General features: G+C 43.0%; 1 protein-coding gene across 1 annotated transcript in view; it reads right to left on the bottom strand.

Moving 5' to 3' along the window:
* The window catches only part of LOC137368865 (nipped-B-like protein), a 693066-nt gene that overhangs the window by 535984 nt on the left and 138364 nt on the right, over window positions 1–18718 (bottom strand). The window contains exon 3 of the mRNA XM_068029073.1: window positions 2716–2881. Within this exon, the coding sequence (XP_067885174.1) occupies window positions 2716–2881 (166 nt within the window). The remainder of the gene's footprint in view (window positions 1–2715; window positions 2882–18718) is intronic.

Raw genomic sequence — 18718 nt, 5'->3', positions numbered from 1 at the left:
AGGACTTAATCCCCTTAGCAGAGGGATCAATAACCAGGGGGCATAAATTTTAAGCAATTGGCAGGATGAGAGAGGAGTTGGAGAGAAGCTTTTTCACCCAGAGGGTGGTGGGGATCTGGAACTCACTGCTTAAAAGGGTAGCAGAAGCAGAAACCCTCATTGCATTTAAAAAATCTGCTTCAAGTGTCATAACCTACCAGGCTATTGACCGAGAGCTGGAAAGTGGGATTAGGCTGGATAACTAGATGGTCTATTTCTGTGCTGTAAATTTTCTGTGTTTCTAAGCTTGTCATCTCAATTGCCACGTGTTTGCAGACAGCGTAAAATGATATGAGATGATGCAGCAGTGATGTGTTGTTTGTGCATTACAGGTAAAGGTGTTTTGAGTTTAGTATAACTGGGAGGAACACTGCTCTTCCCATTTGAACAAAGAACAAAGATAATTACAGCACAGGAACAGGCCCTTCGGCCCTCCAAGCCTGCGCCGATCCAGATCCTCTCTCTAAACATGTCGCCTATTTTCTAAGCTTCTGTATCTCTTTTCTTCCTGCCCATTCATGTATCTGTCTAGATACATCTTAAAAGACTCCATCGTGCCCGCATCTACCACCTCCGCTGGCAATGCGTTCCAGGTGCCCACCACCCTCTGCGTAAAGAACTTTCCACGCATATCCCCCCTAAACTTTTCCCCTTTCACTTTGAACTCGTGTCCTCTAGTAATTGAAACCCCCACTCTGGGAAAAAGCTTCTTGCTATCCACCCTGTCGATACCTCTCATGATTTTGTACACCTCAATCAGGTCCCCCCTCAACCTCCGTCTTTCTAATGAAAATAATCCTAATCTACTCAACCTCTCTTCATAGCTAGCGCCCTCCATACCAGGCAACATCCTGGTGAACCTCCTCTGCACCCTCTCCAAAGCATCCACATCCTTTTGATAATGTGGCGACCAGAACTGTACGCAGTATTCCAAATGTGGCCGAACCAAAGTCCTATACAACTGTAACATGACCTGCCAACTCTTGTACTCAATGCCCTGTCCGATGAAGGAAAGCATGCCGTATGCCTTCTTGACCACTCTATTTACCTGCGTTGCCACCTTCAGGGAACAGTGGACCTGAACACCCAAATTGTTTCCCAGGACATTGGCGCAGGAGTTCCTCAGGGTAGAATCATAGGCCCAACCATCTTCAGCTACTTCATCAATGACCTTCCCTCTGTCATGAGGTCAGAAGTGGGAATGTTCATTGATGACGGTACAATGTTCACTATCATTCGCACCTCCTCAGATACTGAAGCAGTCTGTGCCAGGCTTGGCCTGATAAGCGGCAAGTAACATTCGCACTGCACAGGTGCCAGGCAATGACCATCTCCAACAAGATAGAATCTCACCATCTCCCCTTGACATTCAACAGCATTACCATCACTGAATCTCCCACTATCAACATCCGGGGGGCAGGGGTGGGGGGAGTCAACAATAACCAGAAACTTAACAGGGGCAGCCACATAAATACAGTGGCAACAAGAGCAGGTCAGAGGCTGGGAATTCTGTGGTGAGTAACTCACCTCCTGACTCCCCAAAGCCTGTCCTCCATCTTCAAGGCACAAGTCAGGAGTGTGATGGAATACTCTCCACTTGTCTGCATGAATACAGCTCCAATAACACAGGAAGCTCAACACCATCCAGGACAAGGCAGCCCGCATGATTGGCACCCCATCCACAACCTGAACATTCACTCTCTCCACCATCAGCGCACACTGACAGCAGTGTGTACCATATACAAGATGCAGCAACTCACCACGCCTCCTCTTCCACCGAGAAGGACAAGGACAGCAGGTGCACGGGAACACCACCTCCTGCATGTTCTCCTCCAAGTCACATACCATCCCAACTTGGAAATATATCGCCGTTCCTTCACTGTCACTGGATCAATATCCTGGAACTCCCTCCCTAACAGCACTGTGGGTGTATCCGCACCACAGGGACTGCAGCGGTTCAAGAAGGCATCTCACCACCACCTTCTCCGGGCAATTAGGGACGGGCAACAAATGCTGGCCTAGCTAGCGGCACCCACAGCCCATGTAAGGAAAAATATTTTGACAATTGGGTTAAATATAAACTATGTTTTTATAAAGCATCTCACATTGAAACATCTGCCAGTGATGGGCATGCTTAACTTTACATTTTTATTTTGTCCACATTATTGAACATTAAATACGAGAGAAAACAATCTAATTTAGTTGCTCTCAAAGCTTTACAACCAACTCAACTGGAACATCTGTGGCTGCATCTCCTGCTTCCCACTCTAGGAGCCAGGGAGAGAGAAGTGAAGGAAATACATGAAGATAAATAGGAGGTTGAGGGGAAGAGACAAAGACAAAATAAGGAATGAATTAATTATAGAGACAAGCAGCAAAGTTATGGGCAAACAAGTATAGGAGCAAAGAGAGGTTAAACCAATTTACACAAAGGGTGATAAAAGCCTTAAAATAATTTGATAATCTGGTGACTAGTAGCAAAAACATTAAGGATATTCAAAATATAGTCAAGTGCTAAACTGGGGTGGTTAAGGTATTGGATGGATAAGCTTTGGTGGGTAAAATGCTCTTTTGCCATTGTAGATTTTGTGCTACAATGACTATGACATTGTGGGATATCAAATGTTACATATATTTAATGACCTTTGCTAATCAGAGAATAAAGACTATACTTACATATGATCCGTGGAGACTTGGCTGAGGCTATGTACTAACTGTGTGACAAGACTCTCGTCCCTACAGCCCATGAGGCAATTTACATCTTCAGCAATTCGCCCTCCAAACAGCAAGCTTTTGGTGGTGGTAGCAGGCAATGGGGAGGGAAGTGGAAGCTGATTCAGTACTGTGTGGAGAAAAAACATCCATTCAGATATACAACAACAAGCAATGCATGATTAAAGTTATAGTCCAGAAAACACAGAGCACAACCGAAATAAAGAACATTTTGGGTCATTTATCAAAGTTGAGCAAAGATCAACTAATTTCAAATTTAGTGGTGTCTGAGGTACATACCTGATATATCTTGTACTGTTTTCACATACCCACCACTCCCCCAACTACACTTTCCAAATCATCCATCTGAACCACCCCCTTCCCTCCCAAACAATCTGGCAGCAAATTTACATTTCAAGTAGCAGCTGAGATAGGAGATTCATCATTCATGAAGTGTGGAACAATGCTCAACGAGACCTCTTATCATTCAAGGGAGCTCAAGTGCAGAGCATGGTTACCCGACCCGAACCAATGACATGTATCGGGTTCGGGTCGGGTCGCTCTTCCGAGTCCGACATTCGGGCTCGGGTCGGACACGCACTATCACCACCTCCAGTACGTGGCTCCAACCTTAATGTACTTTTTAAACAACCTTTCAAGTCCAGTTACAGTTTTTGGTGCTTATCTGCACAAGCTTAAAAAGTGAAAAACGGAAGCTAGGTTAACAACATTCCAGTGAACGGGTCGGATCGGGTGCGGGAAAAAATGAAAAGACTCAGGCCAGGTCGGGTTGGATGTAGCTCTGTCGGGCTCGGGTCGGGTTTCATTTGCAAACCCAAGCAGGCCTTTACTTAAGTGCACATTTCTGACCAGTGCAAGACTTAAGACTCAAATCAGCTTCCATCTACCTTAATAGTCTTAAAACGTCTGGTTCCCCTATATATAAAGGGATTTGGTTGCTACCATGTCCTGCAGGTTAGAAGCAATGCCAATGACCATGAAAAAATTTAATATCACAACTGCACTTATTCTTGCACGGTATTCAATGTGTAAAGATGTCTGTGGCCCACTTGAACATATACTAATTCACCTTCCAAACGTAACCTTCCTTGAAAGAACCCTGCAAGCCCACTGAAAAAAGTTTTAACAAATTTCCAAAGCCTTTAACACAATGTGGCTTTTACATTTTTCCCCTTTAGACACAAATAGCTTTGGGATTGTTTCAGTCTCTACAGCAAGAGTGCAGCCACCAACAGACTTGTATATTAAATGTCAGGAATTCTAAGGATTCTGTAGCAAAACCGGGACAACTCATTCAAGCTTGGGCTAAGTAGCAAGTAACATTCACACTACACAAATGCCAGGCAATGACCATCTCCAACAAGTGAGAATCTAACCATCTCCCCATGACATTCAACGGCATTACCATCCTGGGGGTGTCACCATTGACCAGAAACTTAACTGGACCAGCCATATAAATACTGTGGTTGCAAGATGAGGTCAGAGGCTAGTAATTCTGCAGTGAGTAACCCCATCTCCTAGCTCCCCAAAGCCTGTCCATCTACAAGGCACAAGTCAGAAGTGTGATGGAGTTCTCTCTCCACTTGCCTGGATGAGTGCAGCTCCAACACCAATCAGGAATCTCGACACCATCTGCGACAAAGCAGTCTGCTTGATCAGCACCTCATCCACCACCATAACCATACACTCCCTTTACTACTGCCGCACAGTGGCAGCAGTGTGTACCATCTACAGAATGCACTGCAGCAACTCACCAAGGCTTATTTGACACCACCTTCCAAACCTGCAACTTCTTCCACCAGAAGGACAAGGACAACAGATGCAAGGAAATACCACCACCTGCAAGTTCCCCTCCAAGTCACACACCATCCTGACTTGGAACCATATCGCTGTTCCTTCACTGTCACTAGATCAAAATCCTGGAACTCCACCCCCCAACAGCATGAGTGTACCCACACCAAATGGACTACAGCGGTTCAAGAAGGCAGCTCACCACCACCTTTTTAAGGGCAATTAGGGACGGGCAAGAAATGCTAGCCTTGCCAGTGATGCCCACATCCCATGAAACGAATGGGGGGGAAAAAGCACAAATACTGGCATGGGATTTCATGAAAGGAATGACCTCTATATTATGTGACTTCTAAGCCAAGTTCTTCATCGTAGAAATTTAAGCCAGAACACGATTTCCAATGCAATGGTTCTGCAAGATGAGGTACTGATCTGTGCACTCTTAGAGGCGGCCAAGTCCTGAATCTAAATGGTTTTTCTACAAGCCTTTGGAACTTTCAGCCACTGTACGTACACAAGCACACCTAAGGAAAGTAAAGTCATTAAGACCTGCATTTGTGTTCACTTAAGTCACTGGTGTCAAACTCTAAATTTCAGAAGGAAATTGATTACCTCGTGGTGCCTGAACAAATATGGGACAGCTCTAAGTATAAATCCAGGGGGACTGCATCAACTTAACTTCAGGTCATCCTGACCAAATTAAATGTGACAGCCATGAAGCCATCACCACCATCGCCAAGACAATTAGGGATTGGGAAATAAATGCTAGCCTTGCCAGCGACAGTCATCCTATGCACTAATAAAAGAAAAGCCAAACTATGAACGGGGCTTTAGATCTCTGAGCAATACAGATTTTAAACAGTGATTCACCAATCCAACCCCAAGTATTAAACAAACATTGTTGTTTGCTAGATGTTAGTGGGCTTCAAACCTATAGAAAATTGCAGTTTGTGAATGCTAAGAATACATTATTTTTAGACTGTATAAAGAATGTCCAATGCACACGGTGATTGTTTTTTTTTGCAAGTAGAATACAAACTGAAAATAAGTGTTCCATTGATTCTATGTCAATAACTCGCAACGAGATTCTTCTGTACTTAAAACTCTCGAACTGAATAAGTGTGATTTCAAGTTATGAGTTTGCAGCTTTTTTATTATTCTTTCATGGAATGTGAGCGCTGCTGGCAAGACCAGCATCTGCTGCCCAAGCCTAATTGTCCATGACAACTGACTGGCTTGCTAGGCTAGTTCAGAGGGCATTTTAAGAGTCAATCACATTGCTGTGGGTCTGGAGTCACATGTAGGCCAGACCAGGTAAGGATGGCAGAAATCCTTCCCTAAAGGACATTAGTAAACCAGATGGGTTTTTACGACAATCGATGGTAGTTTCATGGCACCATTACTGTGACCAGCTTTCAATTCCAGATTTTTATTAATTGAGTTTAAATTCCACCAGCTGCCATGGTGGGAGCGACATTACCACTTTGCCACCATCTCCCCTTTTTCGCTAAATTAGTCCCAGTCTAAGACTGCAGATTTAGTTGGAACACAAAATAGATAACGAAGAACCAAAATGTACTTGAAAGTTGTTTTTCATGGTGAGGGCGGTAACGTCGAGTAAGACGATTTTATGGTTTCACACCATGTGAAAAGAGCAATTGTTTCCTTGAAAAAGGAGATCTTAGGAACTTGTAAATCAGATGCATTTTTTAATGAAAGTACCAGTAAGCAGTTTAAGACTGATGGCAGTATAGGAACAATGAGATATGAAAATTAACATTCGGGGGAGAAAACATATGATTACTAAGTATTAAAGATCATGGGTAAAATGAAATTTGAATTATTAATGTCCTGTTCTGGGCACCACACTTTAGGAATGACATGAAGGTATTAGAGAGGGAGCAGAAAAGATTCACGAGGATGGGTCCAGGGATGAGGAACTTCAATTACAAAGATAGACTGGAGAAGTTGGGACTGTTTTCCTTGACGAGAAGGCCGTGAGGTGATTTGATAGAGGTATTCAAAATCAAGAGGGGTCTGGACAGACTAGATAGAGAGAAACAGTTCCCACTCGTGAAAGGATCGAGAACAAGAGGGAACAGATTTAAAGTAATTGGTAAAAGCAAAATGAGGAAAAACTTTTTCATGCAATTAGTGGTTAAGGTCTAGAACGCACTGCCTGAGAGTGGTGGAGGTAGGTTCTATTGAAGCATTTAAAAAGGAATTAAGACTTATATGAAAAGTAAGAATGTGCAGGGTTACGGGGAGCAGCACTCGGTGAAATGCTCATTTGAAGAGCCGGTGCAGAAACGATGGGCCAAATGGCCTCCTTCCGTGCTGTAACAGTTCTGTGACTGTGAAATCCTGCTACAGATGTTAAGCTATGGTAGTAAAGAATATTTGTACTGAGAAACTACTCCAGATTCCAGTCAGACGTTCACACTAAATGGATCTGTTATGTTTTCTTTTTGATATGCATTGAAATAAATTGGTGTAAATGTCTGTCCTAATAATCTTATCTGTATGTACAATAGGAACAAAGGGACACAGAATGTAAAATTATTTTTGGCACTCTGTTGAAATTTGGTCCCCCAAAAATTTCCATTTGCAGCCATTGCTGAGTAAAACAATTTATTTATTAAAATCCATTCATGCGATGTGAACACCATTGGCAAGGCCAGCATTTATTTCCCAGGCCAGCATTTATTTCCCATCCCTAATTGTCCAAGAAATTGATAGTGAGCCATTTCTGGAACCGCTGCAGTCTGTCTAGTGAATGTACTCCCACAGTGATGTTAGGAAGAGAGTTCCAGGATTTTGACCCAGCGACAGTGAAGGAATGACAATATAGCTCCAAGTCAGGATAGTGGTGGTGGTGTTTACGTGCATATGCTGCCCTTGTCCTTCTAGGTGGAAAAGGTGATGGGTTTGGGAGGTGCTGTCAAAGAAGCCTTGGTGCGTTGTTGCACTGCATCTTGCAGATGGTACACACTGCTGCCACCATATGTCTGTGGCGAAGGGAGTGAATGTTGAAGGTGGTGGATGGAGTGCCAATCAAGTAGCTGCTTTGTCCTGGATGGTGTTGAGCTTCCTGAGTGTTGTTGGAGCTGCACCCATCCAGGCAAGTGGAGAGTATTCCATCACACTCCTGACTTGTGCCTTGCAGATGGTGGACAGGCTTTGGGGAATCAGGTGGCGGGTTACTTGCTGCAGAATTCCCAGCTTCTTATCGAGTGGATACTGGCAGGATGTTTCTTCTTATGACCTGTTGGAGATGGTCATCCAGCAGATCAGCTCATTATCAGAAGATTGTTTGAATGTATCAGTACAGTACTCCACAGTTCCTTTCAGATAGCTATCATTGTATTCTTCTTTCTTTTTCTTTCTTTTGGGCCTCCTTATCTCGAGAGACAATGGATGCGCGCCTGGAGGTGGTCAGTGGTTTGTGAAGCAGCGCCTGGAGTGGCTATAAAGGCCAATTGTATGGATGATACATAACCACCCCAATGTTGTTTGGGGCAAGGGGAGGTGGTGGGCGGAGAGGAAGAGAAGGGGTACAACTCAAACAATAAGATGGAAATGTAGTTTACATATGCTGCACTAATGCAGAGACAAAAACAAAAGTTCACAGTCAAAGTTAAATTGAACTGATCAATTCTTCTCGGGGAACAGTAGCACAGTGGCAATGTTATTAGGGCCTGGACTAGCGCTCCAGAAACATGAGTCAAATCCCATCTCTGCAGCTGGGGGAATTGAGATCCAATTAATTCATGAACCAAATAAAAATACAGTCTCAGTAATGAGAATCATGAAACTACCGATTGTATAAACTCATCTAGTTCATTAATGTCCTTCAGAGAGGAAATCTGCTATCCATATCTAGTCTGTGACTCCAGGCCCTTTGAAATGCTATAGAAAGCTACTCAGTTGTATCAAACCGCTACAGTTCTAGGCCCAACCATCTTCAGCTGCTTCATCAATGACCTCCCCTCCATCAGTAAGTCAGAAGTGGGCAAGTTCCCTGATGATTGCACAATGTTCAGCATCATTTGCGACTCCTCAGATACCGAAGCAGCCCAAGTCCATATGCAGCAAGACCTGGATAACATCCAAGCTTGGGCTGATAAGAGGCAAGTTAACATTCGTGCCACATAAGTGTCAGGGAATGACCAACACCCCTTGACATTCAATGACATTACCATCACTAAATCCCCCACTATCAACATCCTGGGGGTCACCAATGACCAGAAAATGAACTGGACCAGCTGCATAAATGCTGTGGCTACAACAGCAGGTCAGAGGCTGGGAATTCTGCAGCGAGTAACCCACCTCCTGTCTCCCCAAAGCCTGTCCACCATCGAAAAGGCACAAGTCAGAAGTGTGATGCAATACTCTCCACTCGCCTGGATGGATGCAGTTCCAACAACACTCAAGAAGCTCAACAACATCCAGGACAAAGCAGCCCACTTGACTGGCACCCCATCCACCACCTTCAACATCCACTCCCTCCACCAATGACGCACAGTGGCAGCAGTGTGTACCATCTACAAGATGCAGTGCAGCAACTCACCAAGGCTCCTTCCACAGCACCTTTCAAAGGCGCGACCTCTACCACCTAGAAGGACAAGAACAGCAGATGCACAGGAACTCCACCATCTGAAAGTTCCCCCCCAAGCCACACCATCCTGACTTGGAACTATATTGTCATTCCTTCACTGTCGCTGGGTCAAGATCCTGGCAGTCTCTTCCTAACAGCACTGTCGGCATGCCTACACCCCAAGGACTGCAGCAGTTCAAGAAGGCAGCTCACCACCAACACCTTCTCAAGGGCAATCAGGGATGGGCAATAAAATACTGGCCTAGCCAGCGATGCTCACATCACACGAACAAATAAAGAAAAAATAGCATTGTGGGTGTACCTACACCACATGGACTGCAGAGGTTCAAGAAGGTGGCTCACCACCACCTTCTCAAGGGCAATTAGGAATGGGCAATTCATGCTGGCAATGTTTGTTATGGAACTTCCATGCCCATTTGTGAAGACACAGACCAGGAAGCTTAGGTACAGCCTGTTTATTGCTTGCCACAGAACTTCTCTACTCCTAACAACCAGTGCTGGCTGGCTCCTCTTTATATATACACATTTGAACACAATTAACTAATTAACATCCAACACCTGTTCACCCTATTATCTTGAACTACCAGGTATTTATCATCCATTAACAGAACTTCAGACCCTAACAATGTTCAGATACCGAGAATTTAAGAAAATCTGAAGCAATTAAGCACCTTCTCCAGGCAAGGCATTTTGCAGGGTTTGGTCAGGCTTCACCATGCTCCATGACTTTTTGCAGTCTAAGTGGTGCAGTGTTTAAATCTGCAAATCTACTCTTCTATTCAAAAGTGACCCCATGAATTCACATCAGGTTATTCATAGATTCCACAATATACTTTAATATTTTCAATATCTGCTCACCACTGTGGAGTCCAAAAAGCTCTTGTTCATCTTGACAGAATATGGGATAGAAAATTATTCTTCCTCTTCAGTCTATTAAGAGTTATCAGTTTCCTAGCTGCCTCATGTAACTACTTTTCTTGAAGCAGCTTACATTTATACACTCACATTTTTCCATCCTCACTCAAGTCTTCAAATTCAAAAATGAGCTTTTTTGTCTGTTCATTTTTGGATTTGTTCCCACCTGTGGAAATCTCTGCTCTCTAGAACAATGAAAGTGTACTTTGAGACAAAATTCGTCTGTTATTGGCATTTTACTTCAATGCTCAAGCGGTCAAAGTTAAAGGCATGGCCTCTGTGGGTATAAAATTAAAACCGACCTGGGCATGACCCAACCATAACCAAACCGAACCCGACTGGGGCCCCGAGTCCTTTAATTTTTTTTTCATGCGCGACCAGAATATCGCTAAAATGCAATAATGCATTTATCTATACTGGCTCTGTGTTATTATAGTCCCGCCTGATCCGAGCCCGAATGCTGGACACAGAATATAGACCCGACCCAGACATATGTAGTCGGGTTCGGGTCGGGCAGCCAGGCTTTAGTCAAAGTCAGATACATTCACTCTGGCTGCAATACTTAATGGAACTGCTGGAAGCTACGAAAACTTATGCAAATTGCTAGCACTCCCTCCAGTGGAACAAACCCAGTAGTTCAGCAACAATGATAACTTGTGTACCAGAGAAGAATTTTCAATGCAACATACCTCTTACTGGATGTTACTGAAACAGACAGCATGACACATATGCTCTAACTTTCACAAAGAAACATCAACTAGAAGTTTCTTGTAATCTTTGTGAAGCAGACAAATATTTAGGAATTTGGTTAGCTAGACAGGGATTGTACCCTGGAAGTGTTTTTTCACGATGCTGCCACAGTCCCAAATGGATCTGAACTTATGCACAATGCGAACAAGCAATTGGACATAATGGATATTAAAGAATAGGTTTTTCATAATAAAAAGGCAAACATTTTTATATACAGGTTCAGATAATAGTACGTGATCAATTAATCTTTTGTGAAACATCATGATAGATTTATAACTAAATAGTACTGTTTTGAAAAACATGCCACCTTCATAGCTGTGATAGTTACAAAACAATGAACTTTCAGTCATTAATGCTACTTTCTCAGCTTACTGGCCCATTGGCCTTGATTCAGCATACGCTGAATAATGTAAAGCCCAGCCCAAACAGTTCACAAATAATCTAAACAAAGAGAATTGCCCCTCAGAAAGGCTTTGGGACAGCTTGTTTTTTTTTTTAGGTTCTGTTCAATTTACTCAGATTCGCCAGTTATAGACAACCAGTCTACTGAAAGTAGATGGACAAACATTCCAAACAGCTGATAATCAATAGCTCATGATCAAAATTATAACAATGGTAGCTACCCATTCCTTTTGATGCAGTACAACCATACAAGTGAGAACCACGACTGATTTTAGAAAGTTCAGGGAGGATGTGAAAAAGGAAATGAGGGGCAAAGAGGGAACATACAAGACTGGCAGCTAACATAAAAGTGTGTTCTACAGTCCTGATTAGGGACAAAAAGGTGATTTACGCATGGAGGCAGAGAGCATGGCTGAAGCTTTTTTTAAAATTCTTTCATGGGATGTGGGCATCGCTGACAACACCAGTATTTGATGTTCAGCCCTAATTGTCCTTGAACTGAATTGCTTACTGGGCCATTTCAGGGGAGTTGACAGTTAAGAGTCAACCTCATGACTACTTTACATCTGTCTTTACAAAGCAAGATGATGCTGCCAAAGTCAGTGAATGGTAGTTGAGATATTGGATGGATATTGATAAAGAGGAAGTGTTAAAAAGGCTGGCTGATAACTTCAAGTTGATAATTCACCAGGACCGAATGGGATGTATCCAAGGATGATGAGGGAAGCGAGGGTGGAAATTGCAGAGGTACTGGCCATAATTTTCCAATCCTCAGATATGGGGGGGGGGGGGGGGGGACGGTAGTGCCAGTGGACTGGAGAATTGTAAATGTTACAATCTTGTTCAACAAAGGTGTAATTACAGGCCAGTGGTGGTGGTGGGAAAGCTTTTAAAAAGTATAATCTGGGACAAAATTCTCACTTTAGAATTGCGAAGAAAGCCAGCAGAGATTTGTTGAGGCAAATCTTGTTTAACTAATGGAGTTTTTTTTGATGAGGTAACAGAGGGCTGTTGAGGGTAATACAGTTGATGGGTCGTACATGGACTTCAAAAAGCATTTGATTTCATAACTCTCAGCAAAGACATGTTCATTTGAGAAAGAAAGTCTGAGAAAAATTCACCATCCATGGTTAACTAAGGAAGTTAAGGATAGTATCAGATTGAAAGTAAAAGCGTACAATACTGCGAAGATTAGTGGTAGGTCTGAAGATTCGACAAATCTTTGAAACCAGCAAAGAATTATTTAAAAAAGGGAGCAATTAGAGTATGAGAGAAAACCAGCGAAAAATATAACAGTAAGTTTCTACAAGTATTTAAAACAAAAAATAGTAACTAAAGTGAGCACTGGTCTCTTAGAGGGTGAGCCTGGGGATTAATAATGGGAAACAAGGAAATGGCAGAAGCATTAAACAGATATTGTGTCTCTCTTCACAGTAGAAGACACAAAAAATCAACCTAAGAATACTAGAAAATCAAGAGGTAACAGGGAGGGAGAATCCTAAAACAATCACGAGGGAAAAGGTACTGGGGGAGCAATTAGAACTAAAGGCTGACAAGTCCCCAGGACCTGATCGCTTGCATCCGAGAGCACGAGTTGATTTGAATACTAACTCTCTGCTCCACCTACTGGAGAAATGCAGTGAAAAACCAAACTTTATCTGCAGCTCAACATCCCTGGACATAAAGTTTTCAGGCAGGATAGAGAGGGAGATTAAAAAAGAGGGGGTGTAGCATTATTGGTTAAGGAATCAATAAACAGCTGTGAGGAGGGATGATGCGCTAAATGAATCATCAAATGAGACCATATGGGTAGAGCTCAGAAATAGAAAAGGGGCAGCCACACTACGAGGTGTGTACTATAGACCCCAAATAGTAAGAGGGAGATAGAAGAACAAATCTGCAGGCAAATTTGTGAGTGCAAAAACTATAAAACAATAATAGTTAGGGATTTCGACTACCCTAATATCAACTGGGATACAAACAGTGTGAAGGGCACAGAAGGCACTAAATTCTTGAACTGTATCCAATAGAACATTTTTAGCCAACACGTAACAAGCCCAACGAGAGGAGCACAATTCTTGATTTAGTCTTCAGAAATGAAGCTGGGCAAGTGGATGAAGTAACAGCGGGTGATCATTTTGGTGACAGTGACCATAATACAGTTAGTTTTAGCATAATTATGAAAAAGGACCAAGACAGAACAGGAGTAAAAGTTCTAAATTGGGGGAAGGCAAATTTTACTGAGCTAATCTGGCAAAAGTGGACTAGATACAGCTGCCTGAAGGAAAATCAGTGACAAACCAGTTGGAGGCATTCAAAAGCGAGATTCTACAGGCACAGTGGGCATCCCCCACAAAGATAAAGGGTGGTACTGCCAAATCTAGAGCTCCATAGTTATCTAGAAGATTGCAGGGTAAATTAAAGCAGAAAAAGAAAGCTTATGACTATCACAACAAACTTAATACTTTAGAAAGCCTACAGGAGTATAGAAAGCGCAGGGGTGAAGTAAAAAAAGGAAATTAAAAAAGCAAAGAGAGGACATGAAAAATTATTGGCAGGTAAAATCGAGGAAAAACCAAAGGTGTTTTATCAATACATTAAGAACAAGAGGATAACTAAGGAAAGGGTAGGACCTATCAGAGATGTACAAGGAGAGAAGCAGGGACAAACCAGGTAATTGCAGGTCAGTGAGTCTATCAGTGGTAGGGAAACTATTGGAAAAAAATTCTGAGGGACAGGATTAATTTCCACTTGGAGAGGCAGGGATAGTCAGCATGGCTTTGTCAGGGGGAGATCATGTCAAACTAACTTGATTGAATTTTTCAAGGAGGTGACTAGGTGTGTAGATGAGGGTAAAGCAGTTGATGTAGACTACATGGACTTCAGTAAGGCTTTTGATAAGGTCCCACATGGGAGATTGGTTAAGAAGGTAAGAGCCCATGGGATCCAGGGCAATTTGGCAAATTGGATCCAAAATTGGCTTAGTGGCAAGAAGCTGAGGGAGATGGTTGAGGGTTGTTTTTGCAATTGGAAGCCAGTGACCAGTAGTGTACCACAGGGATCGGTGCTGGGTCCCTTGCTGTTTGTAGTGTACATTAATGATTTAGACATGAATATAGGAGGTATGATCAGTAAGTTCACAGACGATACGAAAATTGGTGGTGTCATAAATAGTGAGGAGGAAAGCCTTAGATTACAGGACGATATAGATGGGCTGTTAAGATGGGCAGAGCAGTGGCAAATGGAATATAATCCCGAGAAGTGTGAGGTGATGCATTTTGGCAGGACTAACAAGGCAATGGAATATACAATGGATGGTAGGACTCGAGGAAGTACAGAGGGTGAGGGACCTTGGTGTACTTGTCCATAGATCACTGAAGGCAGCAGCACAGGTAGATAAGGTGGTTAGGAAGGCATATGGGAAACTTGCCTTTTTTAGCCAAGACATAGAATATAAAAGCAGGGAGGTTATGATGGAGCTGTATAAAACACGAGTTAGGTCACAGCTGGAGTACTGTGAAGAGTTCTGGGCACCATACTATAGGAAGGATGTGATTGCACTGGAGAGGGTGCAGAAGAGATTCACCAGGATATTGCCTGGGCTGGAGCATTTCAGCTATGAAGAGAGACTGAAAAGGCTAGGGTTATTTTCATTGGAGAAAGCTAAGCGGGGGGGGGAGGGGGAGAAGCTGATTGAGGTATACAAAGTTATGAGGGGCATTGATAGGATAGATAGGAAGAAACTTTTTCCCTTAGCTGAGGGATCAATAACCAGGGGGCACAGAGTTAAGGTAAAGGGCAGGAGGTTTAGAGGGGATTTGAAGAAAAAAATTTCACCTAGAGGGTGGTTGGAATCTGGAACACACTACCTGAAGGGGTGGTAGAGGCAGGAACCCTCACAACATTTAAGAAGTATTTAGATGAGCCATCGCATACAAGGCTCTGTGTTAAAGGAAGCCAGGGAGGAAACAGCGGATGCATTGAGAATCATCTGCAAATCCCCACTGGATACAGGCGAGGTGCCAAAGGATTGGAGGTCTGCGAACTTTTAAAAAGGGTGCAAAGGATAGGCCAAATAATCATAGGCTGGTCAGTCTGACCTCGGTGGTGGGTAAATTGTTAGAAACAATTCTGAGAGATAGAATAAACTGCCACCTGGAAAGGCATGGATTAGTCAGGGATAGTTAGCCTGGATTTAAGGGAAGGTCATGTCTTACTTACTCAAAAAACTCAATCAAGTTAGTAACAAGGAGGATTGACGACAGTAGTGCAGTGGATGCGTTCTACATGGATTTTAGTAAGGCATTTAACAAAGTCCCGCATGGCAGACTGGTCAGTAAAATGAAAGCCCATGGGACACAGGGGAATGTGACAGGATGGATCCAAAATTGGCTCAGTGACAGGAAACAAAGGGTAGTAGTCGATGGATGTTTTTGCAAATGGAAGGCGGTTTTCAGTGGCATTCCACAGGGCTCAGTGTTGGGTCCCTTGCTGTTTGTAGTATATATTAATGATTTGGACTTAAATGTGGGAGGCATGATTGGGAAATTTGCTGATGACACAAAAATTGGCCATGTAGTTGATAGTGAAGAGGATGGCTGTAGACTCCAGAATGATATCAATGGTTTGGTTGAGTTAGCGGAAAAGTGGCAAATGGAATTCAATCCAGAGAAGTGTGAGGTAATGTATTTGGGAGGGCAAAAAAAAGCAAGGGAATACACAATAAACAGGAGGATATTGAGAGGGGTAGAAGAAATGAGAGAATGAAAGCGATATACTGCAGATGCTGGAAATCTGAAATAAAAACAAGAAATGCTGGAAATACTCAGCAGGTCTGGCAGCATCTGTGGAGAGAGAAGCAGAGTTAACGTTTCAGGCCAGTGACCCTTCATCAGAACTGCAGAGGAAGCGAGAGACCTTGGAGTGCATGTCCACACGTCCCTGAAGGTGGCAGGACGGGTAGATAGAGTGGTGAAGGCAGCATATGGGATGCTTTCCTTTATCGACCGAGATATAGAATACAAAAGTAGGGATGTCATCTTGGAACTGTATAAAATGCTGGTTAGGCCACAGCTGGATTATTGCGTACAGTTCTGGTCACCACATTACAGAAAGGTCACAATTGCTGTAGAGTACAGAGAAGATTTACAAGAATTTTGCCAGGGCTTGAAAGTTGCAGCTATGAGGAAAGATTGGATTGACTAGGGTTGTTTTCCTTAGAAGAGGTGGTTGAGGGGTGATTTAATTGAGTTGTACAAAATTATGAGGGGGCCAAGATAGAGTAGACAGGAAGGACCTGTTTTCCCTGACGGAGAGGTCAATTACTAGGGGGCACAGATGTAAGGTGATTGGTGGAAGGATTAAAGGGGACATGAGGAAAAATCTTTTTACCCAGAGGGTGGTGGGTGCCTGGAATTCACTGCCAGGAATGGTGGTGGAGGCAGAAACCCTCAACTCATTTAAAAGGAACCTGGACATGCTGCAACCTGCAAGGCTACGGACCAGGTGCTGGAAGGTGGGAATAGATTGGGAAGCTAGCTTTTTCGGCCGGCACAGACACGATGAGCTGAATGCCCTCTTTTTGTGCCATAATTTTTCTATGGTTCTATGGTCTCAAAAGTGCCTGCAGAGATAGTAGATGTATTGGTTGTGATCTTCCAAAATTCCACAGATTCTGTAAAGGTCCCAGTGGATTGGAAAAGCACAAGTCTAACACTTCTATTCAAGAAAGAAGGGAGACAGAAAGCAGGAGACCGACAGGCCAGTTAGCCTAAAATCTGTCATTGTAAAAATGTAAGAATCCATTATTAAGCAGGTAGGACATTTAGAAAGTCATAACACAATTAGGCAGAATCAACATGGTTTGTGAAAGGGAAATCGTGATTGACTAGTTTATTAGTTCTCTGAGGAACATAGGAGCAGGAGTAAGCCATTCAGCCCGATGATGAGCCTGCGCTGACATTCAATTAGATCATGGCTGTTCTAAGGGGGAAGACAGTGGCATAATGGTAACGTCACTGGACTAGTAATCCAGATGCCCAGGTTAATGCCCTGGGGAAAGGGGCCTCAAATATCACCATGGTAGCTAGTGGAATGTAAATTTAATGAATAACCGGAATTGAAAGTTAGCCATTATTAATGGTGCCATGAAACAATCATCGATTATTGTAAAAACCCATCTGGTTCACTGACACCCTTTCGGGAAGGAAATCGAAGGGAATTGAAATACGAAGTCCCTCATTTATCCTAGCCCCCTCACACACACACATACATACACAACCAGTTAACTGGGGGGGAATAAAAAGGGACTTTTGTTTACAGCTATTACAAAGAAATAGAAGGAATAAAAAAACACTTAGACTGAAAAGGTATGGAAAGATGTCCCTTGCTTCAGTGAGTTGTCCCAAAGGCGTTGATGGCTGTCAATGGGATCTTCCTACAACAGTTCTTTGCAGGCGATGTTGATGATCAGTTTTGGGTAGGCTTTCCAAGATGAAGCGACAGAAGGTTTCAATTAAGTCTTACAGCAGGAAATGCAGCAAGGTTTTAGTTCCACACATTCGATAAGCAAGTTCTTTAAATGGGCAGGCTTTCTTCAAATACAGGAGGAAATAGGAATCTCTTGATGCAGGACTTATTTTCAAGGGAAAGAGGTGAGCTGTCTTCTCCTGGCAGGTCAGGAAGCAAACTGCCTTCTTTTACCAGGTCAAATTAAAACCAAAATTTTCCAGAAGAACTGTGACATCTACAAATCTTGGCCTGTCACTCCTTTGTAAACATCTCTCTAAGTTAAGATTTTATTTGAAAACGGGTACTTTCCAGTAACTATTTACCGTTCCACTCCCAGTCCGAACCTTCTGGCAACCTTCCTTTTAAAAAAAACCACAAAGTTCAGCTTCAAGATTCCAGCATCTGGAATCTTTTCAGTTTTAAAAAATAAATTCTCAAGTTTTAACAAAAAAAGTGGAAACCCTCTTAACAGCTTCCATAGCCCTCTGGGGTACAGAATTCCAATCTTTCACCACCGAGTGAAGAAATTCCTCCTCGTCTCAGTCTTAAATGGCCGACCCCTAATTCTGAGACCATGTCCCTTGTTTCTAGACTCACCGGCCAGGAGAAACATAACATCTGCACCCACTCAGGCAGGCCCTAAAAGAATTTTGTAAGCTTCAATGAGATCACCTCTCATTCTTCAAAACTCTAGAGAATACAGGCCCAGTTTCTGCAATCTCTCCTCATAAGACAATCACGCCATCCCAAGGATTATTCTGGTGAACCTCCGTTGCACTCCCTCTATGGCTAGTATATCCTTCTTGCATGAGGAGTCCAAAACTGTACACAATATTCTAGGTGCCGTCTCACCAGGGCTTTATACAATTGCAGCAAGACATCTTTACTCCTGTACTTAAAAAAAACCCTTGCAATGAAGGCTAACATACCATTTGTCTTCCTAACTGCTTGCTGAACCTGCAT

Source organism: Heterodontus francisci, chromosome 4 (assembly GCF_036365525.1).
Source record: "Heterodontus francisci isolate sHetFra1 chromosome 4, sHetFra1.hap1, whole genome shotgun sequence".
NCBI classification, from domain to species: domain Eukaryota; kingdom Metazoa; phylum Chordata; class Chondrichthyes; order Heterodontiformes; family Heterodontidae; genus Heterodontus; species Heterodontus francisci.
The sequence above is the reverse complement of the archived record's forward strand: the minus strand, read 5'-3'. Positions and strand labels throughout refer to the sequence as shown.